Genomic DNA, 10,190 nt, shown 5'->3' on the forward strand with positions numbered 1-10,190 from the left:
TGTTTCTTTTCTTTTTTTTCAATTATTCTTCAATAGTACCCTATAGGACAATTAGATCCATTTGTCTGAGGTAGCGTGTCTTTCAACCGTACATGAAATGCATCAGACTCTCATAAGTGCCTAATAATCTGTTTATACAGTTTATTATACAGATGTTGAACATCTTGGCTGACTAGCATTGTGTTTTCCTGAAAACACCACGGAACTTTTTTCCTCCCATGACAAAGAAGAAGGACACGTGAACAGTTTATTTCTGTTTACTGTCATGTTTTGTTTTCTGTTCAAAGTTCTCTTTATTCTGTTTTTAATACGATTCACAGTGTTGCTGAACTGGTCTGTATGATAATGAAGGAATTTACACATCGCAAGTACACATTGTGGCCAAAAGTTTGAGATCATCTGACCATCATGCTACCACATTAAGTTCCTGGTGTGAAGGTTGGAGAAAGTGAAAGAACTCGGGTGTCCTGCACTCAGCCCTGACTCTGCCTTCACACAACTGAACAACTGGATTCTCCTCAACATCCAAACGTCAGAGTCTCATCTCACTGATGCTTCTGTAACTGAATGATCACTAATAACTTCCAGAAGAGTGGAGCTCATTATAAGCTTACAATCTGGAATGAGATGTACAACAAGTACATGTGAGTGTCATGCTCAGATGTCCATAAACATCTGGCCATGTAGGGTAATTTTGAGGTATCATTTGTGAATGAGTCGACTCTTTCGATTGAACCTTCAACTGCGAATCGAGTAATGCTGCTACTTTTGGTGTAATTTAGTAAATGCTTCACTGTACTCTGTTTGTTTGGTCTATAGCCAAGGTGATCATTTATTAGGATAAACGGAAATGAATCTTTTTAATGAATCCCATTACGAATCACATTAAAAGTGAACAATGTTTTAAAAGACTTCGTATCAAATGCAATGCAAAATAATGCTACTTTACAAAAAAAAACTAAATTTTTTTAAATTAAATACCTCAAACTACACACTAAAAAAACAATAAAATGAGGTCCTCAGGGGCGTCAAAATCAAAGTCACAGTGGGCCAAAATATAAAACTGAGATAAAGTCACGGGCCAAACTGAATATTTATTGAAAAATGCAACTGATATGTAATGTTCAACCTTTTTCATATGGAAACAAACTTTAGTTTTGCTTAAATACAGGATTTGGAACAACCAGAGCTTGATATTACAAACACATAAGAAATTAATTTTAAAATAAAAGACACATCAGTGGTGTTCATTTCTTATTTAAATAAATAAAATAAATTATGCCTCTCATTGTATCATTTTAAGTTCCTCCACGTTAGCTCCGTTAGCACACAAGACAAACAGGTCTGTCCTTTATATTCGTGAACAGATAATCTGCCTCTCTCCTGACTTGAAAGCTCCTATTGTCCATCTTTCGTTTGGTCATTTTTGTGGAGGGTGGAATTAACTTGCCCGATGTGACTGTAACATGGTTGTTAACGATTACCAACAGAGAATGAGGGGCGCTTGCTGTTCGTGACTACGCGTCAATACAGTGGCAAGGCATTCTGGGATTTGTAGTATTAGCGGAGCATGCGGCTAGTCAGCTGTAATGCACATCTGATATGATCTCGCGGGCCAAATATAATTACAGTTTGACACCCCTGCTCTAAACGGTCAGCTGAATCGAATGAATTGACTCACTGAAAAGACTCGGAATTCCCATCATTAGTAAAGAAATATGTGATGTATAATAAATAAGCAGTTTGTCTCTTTAATGTGGTTTCTGCAGTGAGAAATATATTAACACCGAATAAAAAAAAATCAGGCAATGTAGCTATACAGTTCATTACAGATCATCGTCCATAAATTGTGTGAAAATGTTTATATGATATATAACGAGCACAATGGGTATATAATATAATATACTACACTATAATATAATATAATATAATATAATATAATATAATATAAAATAATATAAAATAAAATAATATAATCTATAAATACTAAACTGCGGAATAAAGAGGATGAACAAGAGGCTTGACTTCCGACACTGCAGTGATGTCTCCGCCCACACACACACACACACACACACACACACACACACACACACACACACACACACACACACACACACACACACACACACACACACACACACACACACACACCAGCTTATTTCTAGTAGCGTTACTAGGACGCAGTAAATAAGCCTCGCGCGCTGTAGACTGTGTTGAATGAGATTAAAGATCAGAGTTTAACAGGAAGAATTATATAATTGCTCGACGTCAAAAATGAAGGCTTCCAGGACCGATAAGATGAAACTTTTCTCCGGTGAAGGGATGTAAGCTCAAAATCCTGTGGTCGCTTCATCTGATCTCCAAACACACGGTCTGAAATGGATCAGCAGCAGGTAAGCTTCTATTTGGAGATCTCATCCAGATTGTGCTGTATATCCTCCTGAGCCACCTTATCTTTTCATACACACTTCGATCCATCCATCCATACGTACATACATCCGTACATACATCCGTACATACATCCGTACATACATCCGTACATACATCCGTACATACATCCGTACATCCACCATCCATCCATCCATCCATCCATTACTCATCAGTAAGAGCTCTGTCCTGGTTTGTAGGAAACCAGAAAAACAGCAATTGGGAAATCTTGCACAGTAGGACAACACAAACAGCCAATTAATTTGAACAATATCTTTATATTTATAAAATTCTTCAATCAGAAACTTTAGTCAGGTACTGCTAATAGATTATATGCCTGAATTTTCCCTAGACCTAATCACAAATACACACTGGTACCTGTTTGTAGTGAAAGTTTAGTTAGCTTTTGTGCTGCAGAAACACACACACACACACACACACACACACACACACACACACATAATCATATACATATATACATCAATACATCAATTATTAAGAGAGGGTGGAGAGAGAGAGAGAGAGAGAGAGAGAGAGAGAGAGAGAGAGAGAGAGAGAGAGAGAGACATTCACTTTTTGATTGCAGGACTGACAAATAAAGTCTCTGAGATATCTCAGTTATATGTTTATTCATCTTATTATACCACAGTATTTGGCATTTCTAACATTTTACTAACAACAACTTCCTACTCTCTATAGTTTATAGTGTTTTTTAATGTTCATCAAGGAAAAAGATTAGTTATCACTTGTGTTACAGTAGCTGTATCTTTTTCTCCAGAGTTATTGAACCCAAACTTCTTCTATATATTAAACCCAAACTTCTTCACTTCCAATACTTTTGGGTGTACTTTGGGTAAAACCTTTATTTCTTGTGTTAATGGGCTGTGATCTATTTTAGGAGGCCACACAGAGTATTCCAGCTGGTAAACGTGAGGAGCAGTGCAGCGGTAAGACACATCCACATCTCAGCAGTGGAACAGTGTGTGAGTACAGTAAATCTCTGTAGATGCAGTGAAGTTTGTGTTAAATGTACTGCAGTGCTAGACGCCCTGAGAAGACACTACCTGTTTGTGTACAACCTACTTCAGTTCCTGGGCTTCTCCTGGACCTTCAGCCTTCTGACAGCCAATCTCATCCTGCATGGTCAAGGTTAGACTCCACCTGATATCCAAACACAATGTGATGATCACACATTATATCCAGTGTGTGCTTACACCAGGGCTTTGAGAAAGAACAGTGGGACTGTATATTGTAAATATATGTGACATCTGATAAGTGTATCACTAGTGTATCACACATAACATGATGATGTCACATTATTGGTGAATTTACAGCCAGGTTATGATACAGTATGTAAGTTATCTGTAACTGTATATCTAACATGTGAATCTATTGGATCTCTAGGTGCTTTGTATAGTGCGTTTAGCTCCTGTGCCGCGGTGCTGTATGGCTGTCAGATGTTGGCGGTTCTGGAGGTGATTAACGCAGCAGTCGGTCTGGTTAATACTCCTGTCTTCCCTGCCATGATACAGGCAAGGCTGTGCAACTGTGTTCCTCATTATACACATGTGTGACAGATTAAAGGAAAGATGCATCATCAGGTATGTTAGTAGGCTGTTTGGTCACCAGGAGGAATCTAAACAATGTCAGTACACCGAAGTCTCAGGAACTGAACTGGACGGATTAACACCAGTCTCTTCTACAGAAAATGCTCTCAGTTGGGGTTTTGATGATGATGATGATGTTGATGATGATGATGATGTTTGAGAACACTGGCTCAAACTCGGTCCAATACCTCACACACTGTATGTAGGTGTTTAGTTGAAGGTTTTTTGGTCACCAATTTGTATCTTATATCTGTGTGTGTTTTATTGAATATAAACATTGTAGAGTTTTGGAGTTCTTTCCTATATCTGCTGTTCAACTACTCGTTTGTTTACTGGAGCTGTTTCTTAGATAGATTTGAGAGGGTGCTCATGGTCTATCCTCCTGCGACGCTATGGATCTTTTTAATTATATAAACAATCGTCTGATTTACTATTCAGTCTTCAGACAGTTCAAATTCTCTGTAGAAATTATGTTCTGTGTTGTATTTCTGATTCTGTTTCTGATTTTTCCTGTGCTGGTTGTGTCTGTGGCGATGGTGTGAAGGTGATGGGGAGGAACGTGGTTCTGTTTGTGGTCTTTGGCAGTTTGCCAGAGATGCAGGAGAGCAGTGTGGTCTTCTGGGTTTTTTACCTCTGGAGTATCTCTGAGGTCTTCAGGTGAGTCACTAAATCAGTGGAAAGATTTGTAGGTGTTCAGGTCAAATGCATAAATCTGTGTGTGTGTGTGTGTGTGTGTGTAGGCTTGCGTTTCCCGTGCTGAGTCTTGATGCCAAGTTCAGGATACTGATCTGGCTCCGTCATGCACTGCTGTACCCCCTCACTACTCTGACAGAAGGTGAGGAAATCTGTCCTGCATTTGTGTCCATCTATGTTCGTGTGTGGGTGCGTGTGTGTGTCTGTGTCCATGTGTGTGCATCTGTGTGCGTGTGCATTCGTCTGTGAGTGTTTGTGTGTGGGCGCACGTCTGTTTGTGTGTGTGAGTGCATCTGAGACCCACCCCGCTACTCCGGTTCTAGCCCCACCCCGCTACTCCGGTTCTAGCCCCACCCCGCTACTCCGGTTCTAGCCCCACCCCGCTACTCCGGTTCTAGCCCCACCCCGCTACTCCGGTTCTAGCCCCACCCCGCTACTCTGGTTCTAGCCCCACCCCGCTACTCTGGTTCTAGCCCCACCCCGCTACTCCGGTTCTAGCCCCACCCCACTACTCTGGTCCTAGCCCCACCCCGCTACTCTGGTTCTAGCCCCACCCCTGTGTGTTACTGCTGAATGATGTGAACATCTGGCACAAGTTCACTGTTTAAATCTCTGAACACAACCCCCAGCTCTTTGTTTTTCTCTGAAGAGTTTGAGAAACGGTTTTGATCCTCAGTGGTTCACACTGAATGAACCAACAGAGGTGTAATTTCTGAAATGTCAAATCCTCAGGCTGGTGCTTAGATTAAAACCCTGTGATGCATGATACAGACATGCAGTGGTTCTGGTTTGTCTGCGTACATTTTCCTGCATATGAGCGCTGCCCCAGGGGTTGTTTGGGGACAGAAGACAAAGCAGAAGCAGTTCACCTTCTGTGGTTGTGTTGCAGCTGTTGCTGTGCTCCAGTCTCTTCCGCTGTTCGATCAGACCAGACTCTTCAGCGTTCCTCTCCCTGAGGCAGTGGGTTTCTCCGTCAGTTTCTCCTTCTCGCTCCGACTCTACCTCCTCCTCATGTTTTTTGGTGAGACAGAAAATGATCTTCACATCATATCCTGTGTTTGTTCAGCTGAATCTGTTCTGTACGTGAATCCGTATGATTTGTTACACCTATGGTGTCCTGCTGGTTTAATGGAATAGTTTTGAGACTGATGGACTGTATGTGCTGTAAATTATGTGTGTTTTACAGGATTTGCCATAAACATCCGACATCTGGTGAGCCCAAGCAGAAGATCCTTTCGACTGAAAGAGCACACAGACTGAATAATGCTGTTTTAATGTGTCTAAACGACAATGCTATACTCCCTGGATTACTCAGTGTTTGCTATGAAGTTTATTTGCTTTACATTTTTAGTACTCTTACAGACATGGACAAATTTGTTGGTACCATTCCATGTCAAGAAATCATGAAACAAAAGATAATGGCCCAGAAATGATGGCAGCTTTAACCTAATCCTCAAGCAGTTTCAGGATGAGACTCAGGTAGTGTGGTCCAGTGATCCTCAGGAAGTCTGTCTCAGGTCTTCAGACTGCACGTTTCAGCTCTGTCTAAAGACTCAGTGAGATTCAGATGATAGGCCACAGAGCATAGATGATCATAGAACATGTTCAGTGTGCCAAATTTCTCCATTTAAACAAGCTGAGTGACTGATTCATGGCTGAAGACAGAGGATGTGTGTGATACTAATTTAAATTTGAAATCTTGCTCTAACCCAAATATTCATCATCTTTTCTTGAGTACCAACAAATCTGTCATTTCAGAATCTGTAGAATAAACAGTAATTTTTCTCTTTACACACTTTATATGCTTTACTATATGACACACCAAAGACAGGTGCAGGTCTCGTGTAGGTGTCCATGAGACGGTTGCCAAAGTAAATGTCTTTTATTCTGTACATAGTTTTATATCCATGTTTATATCAGCTAGCGTAGATGTATTTTGAGATAGATAAAGGCGGTTCTGACAGTAAACTGCACAAGCTGGTGATTTGAGGGATTTTTATAGTCTTTTACTTGAATGGAATTGAAATGCTTTGTTGTACCTTTTGCGTGAAGTGGAGATTTTTGTCTGAATCTGAGGTTTTTAATCTACTACGCTCTCAGTTTTAGTGTCCATGACGTCCATCCACATCAGTGCAGATCAAGTATCTTTGCTTCCTGTAATAGTATTAATATGTTGGTACTGTTTACTGAGCCTTTGAGTAAAGAAACTTCACAAGGCTCCTGATTTGTGATGTAGAATAAAATCATTTCAAATTCAATTCAATTTTATTTCTATGGCTTTTAAAAATGAACATTGTATCAAAGCAGATTTACAGAACATAAATATAATACAAAATGTTTACCATACAAATAAATATAAATATTATAAAAAGGTTCAAGATTAATATTAGTGTATAATATAATAATATTATATTTAAATGTGTTTGTATTTATCCCCAATGATTATGCCTGTGCACCACGATTCCTGTTCCTCAGAGAGACAAGCACCATTTCATATTCACACTTTTTACATATTTCTTAAACTTTCACGACTCTAATGTCCTCAGCAGAGTCCAGCACACAGTTCTTTTGCTGGTAGTGAGACAGCAGTCTTCCCCACAGCGCACTGCAGTTCAGTAAGTAACGATTGCCTGAAAAGCAGACAGAACATCTGATGGTTATCAGCTGAGTGAAGCTTTTCATATAAATCTGTATTGTAGAGAATTCTGGACTATTCCCATGAAACAGAATAAAAAATATAAATATAAAATTATATCTGCATCTAATTATCTAATATTTTTGGGTTTTCGTGGCTTTTTATTTTCCAAAGTTTTTTTTCTTCCATAGATGCTTTGAGGCTTGAGCAGTACAATGGACTTGGAAATGGTTTTTAATGTAGTTTAACTGTCACACATTTTTGCTGCTTCTGGTCCCTAATGAACAATCCTGAGGTGACGGTGGTGAGGAAACACTTCCTGAGATAATATGAGGAAGAAACCTTGAGAAGAACCAGAATCAGAAGTGAACCTCATCGTCATTTGGGTGACACTGGACAGGAAATAATGTCAATGTAAATAATGTCCTTTCTACGACAGTCTGTAGTCCAATGGAATTAAACAACCAGGAGGAACTTCAGCTCCTGAGGAACTAATAGAGCAGAGTCGATTTAACACTTCCCTTAACACTTAATTTCTTTCTGCCAAAGTCTTCAAATGTTCACTGATGAAGACCAGAGCACATACAGTAGCTGACCAACGCAATAGCAGTGTGATAGTCTCCAGTGATTCCATCCACAATAATTCCAGAATATTAGCCTACGTCTAGTTTGTTGTATAAAACCGTCCTGGTGAAACTGTTTAACTTAAATCAATACTTCTGAACTGAGTATCAGAGTATTTACCGTGATGTGGACTGAATAGTAAAAGAAAAAAAAAAGAAAGAAAAGAAAGAAAGAAGTTACACTTCTCTGTACTGGTGTCACAACAACAATCAAGGTTATATCTTGTGGATATTTTCTTTGTTGTTTTACCCAGAATGCAGAGTCCGTCCTGAGCACGTGTGATAGCGACGTTGACCTGGTTCTGGTCTATGATGAAGCCAAGTTTCTTCCTCAGCCACCCTTTGTATTTGTACGGCTCACCTTCTATCTCAGAAAGTGGGCAAGAACGAACTGTAGAGAGTATCACATAACGCCACTCGCTCCCTACACACACACACACACACACAAAATACATTATCATACATACATTAACACTATTATAGCTGATATTACAGGTTTCAGTCTATCACCTTTCAACAGTTACACTTGGTCCTTTTTAGTGTATAAAAATAATCAAGTATAAAAGATAACATCATTATTTGGATCTTAAATAACCTAATAACATGACCATTTTAGATCTTAGCCAGGTGCATAGAGTTCAGAACTACACAAGGACTACACAACCATTCAAAAGTGTGGAATCACCTTTTCCACAAAAATAAATAACATTTATCAGAAATCAAGTTTATCTTACAACAGGACAATGACCCAAAGCACTGCTCCAAATGATGCTAGACCTGTTGTTTAGAGAGGAAGCTTTCAGCCGGAGTTCTGTCTATAAATGAAACCAATCCATCTTGTGGGAGATGCGTCAGGAAGCAAGGCGTGACACTGCAGTGTTCAATTCCATTTATTTCAAGCTATAATAATCATTATATCTAAACTTGTCTATGTGGAATGAATTTCAAGTTATTTGATGTATATATATATCGTTTTTTGTGGAAAATATTGGGAGTGATTCCAAACTTTTAAAGAGCATTTTGTGTGAGGTAGTGATAGGAAATTCACCTTGGCTCTTCATAATTGTAAAAACACTGACATCCTTAACGGCCTGATTTTTCTCCAACATCTGCTTGATTTTAGACATCTGTGCATTGTAGGGGGTCAGAATGACAACGTCCTCTGGTTTCACGTGAGACTGACGGATTAGAAGATCTGCAACCCGTACCTGATCAGGTTAACAGTGAATAGACAATAATGATGATTGTGTTTTATTAACTGCTTGGTCTCTCACAAAGACAAATGAGACTTTTTTACAGTAGGAGTAGACATCAGTCTTCAGCTTACCGCTTGCTTGGCCTCCATTTCATTTGCTGCTGAATGTTCATTTCCAGCCGTTGTGGAAACTGATAAACTGATCTCTTCTCCTTCAACATGACCAAACAGGATAGCAGTTGGCATGTTGTTTTTGTCCAGCAGAAGGCAGCATCTTTCCTTAGTTCCAGTCCTCAGTTTCCCCTCATAAAATTCAGCTGAGGGAAACTCACAGATACTCTTATGCTATAAAACACAAAAGAGGTTTAGTGTCTTTTGACCTTGTTATTTTTTGTTTGAAAGCATAAATGACCATTTTTAATAGCTGTTATTCATTTACCATTCTGTATTGTGTGTCCAGCATCACTGCATGGTGCATATATCGTTCAAAGAGAGACTTATCCATGCCGAGCTCCTTCACAGAGGAGCATGTGACGATTGGCCGAATCTGTTTGTGGTCACCTAAAAGCACAATCTACAAAAATAAAATAAAACGACTTTATATAATCTAAAACTTTCTCTTATATTTATTTTAACCTGGTTTGTTTGTACGGTGTTTAACCTCAAAAACAGACTCATGAAGTCGGCTCCAGTGGATTTCATCAATTGTACAGTGATCTTTTAGGTGTGCACATAAAACATTACTCAACACAAAAGTTGTTCACAAATAATTTAAGATATTCTGGTAGGAAAATTGGTCATATGTAAAAAAAAAACAGTTTTTCTTCACAGTCACAAACGTCCTGTGTTCTCACCTGCTCAGGTTTATGTGAGACTAAAGGAATGAAGGCTTCTGGTTCTGTAGCCATGGCACACTCATCGATTAGAATCTGTCGGAAGTCCATGGTCTCCATTAGGATCGGTTTTAGAGCAGTTGAGCAGGTGCACAAGATCACATCATGCTTCTTGAG

The 10,190-nt window shown here is 39.2% G+C and overlaps 2 protein-coding genes across 5 annotated transcripts in view; one reads left to right on the plus strand and one right to left on the minus strand.

Annotated features, from left to right (window-relative positions):
* Positions 1-2,125: 2,125 nt before the first annotated feature.
* Positions 2,126-6,985, plus strand: LOC113646179 (very-long-chain (3R)-3-hydroxyacyl-CoA dehydratase-like). Of its 2 annotated transcripts, none has more exons than XM_027152243.2 (8): positions 2,126-2,393; positions 3,326-3,374; positions 3,466-3,576; positions 3,832-3,902; positions 4,579-4,691; positions 4,775-4,869; positions 5,617-5,748; positions 5,914-6,985. In XM_027152243.2, the coding sequence occupies exons 1-8, from the start codon at positions 2,379-2,381 to the stop codon at positions 5,985-5,987; spliced, it is 660 nt and encodes a 219-aa protein (XP_027008044.1). In that variant the 5' UTR covers positions 2,126-2,378; the 3' UTR covers positions 5,988-6,985. The 2 variants fall into 2 exon arrangements, with proteins under 2 accessions (XP_027008044.1, XP_027008042.1); XM_027152241.2 differs by having other exon boundaries at positions 2,127-2,393; positions 3,832-3,959.
* Positions 6,986-7,124: 139 nt separating this feature from the next.
* The window catches only part of helz2a (helicase with zinc finger 2a), a 13,187-nt gene continuing 10,121 nt past the window's right edge, over positions 7,125-10,190 (minus strand). For all 3 annotated transcript variants that reach the window (XM_047810206.1, XM_027152222.2, XM_027152224.2), the window contains 6 exons: positions 10,035-10,190; positions 9,620-9,754; positions 9,313-9,525; positions 9,034-9,193; positions 8,236-8,409; positions 7,125-7,357 (listed from right to left, as the gene is read on the minus strand). The exon at positions 10,035-10,190 is cut by the window's right edge and continues 37 nt beyond it. In XM_047810206.1, the coding sequence (XP_047666162.1) occupies positions 7,245-7,357; positions 8,236-8,409; positions 9,034-9,193; positions 9,313-9,525; positions 9,620-9,754; positions 10,035-10,190 (951 nt within the window). In that variant the 3' untranslated portion in view covers positions 7,125-7,244. The remainder of the gene's footprint in view (positions 7,358-8,235; positions 8,410-9,033; positions 9,194-9,312; positions 9,526-9,619; positions 9,755-10,034) is intronic.

The sequence above is a fragment of the Tachysurus fulvidraco genome, chromosome 2 (genome assembly GCF_022655615.1).
Source record: "Tachysurus fulvidraco isolate hzauxx_2018 chromosome 2, HZAU_PFXX_2.0, whole genome shotgun sequence".
NCBI classification, from domain to species: domain Eukaryota; kingdom Metazoa; phylum Chordata; class Actinopteri; order Siluriformes; family Bagridae; genus Tachysurus; species Tachysurus fulvidraco.

What these genes read in the sequence shown, in the direction of transcription:
- LOC113646179 (XM_027152241.2), top strand. An exon ending in TCTCATCCTGCATGGTCAAG is followed by an intron (nt 3,577 to 3,831) that starts GTTAGACTCCAC and finishes TTGGATCTCTAG; the next exon opens with GTGCTTTGTATAGTGCGTTT. An exon ending in CCTCACTACTCTGACAGAAG is followed by an intron (nt 4,870 to 5,616) that starts GTGAGGAAATCT and finishes GTTGTGTTGCAG; the next exon opens with CTGTTGCTGTGCTCCAGTCT.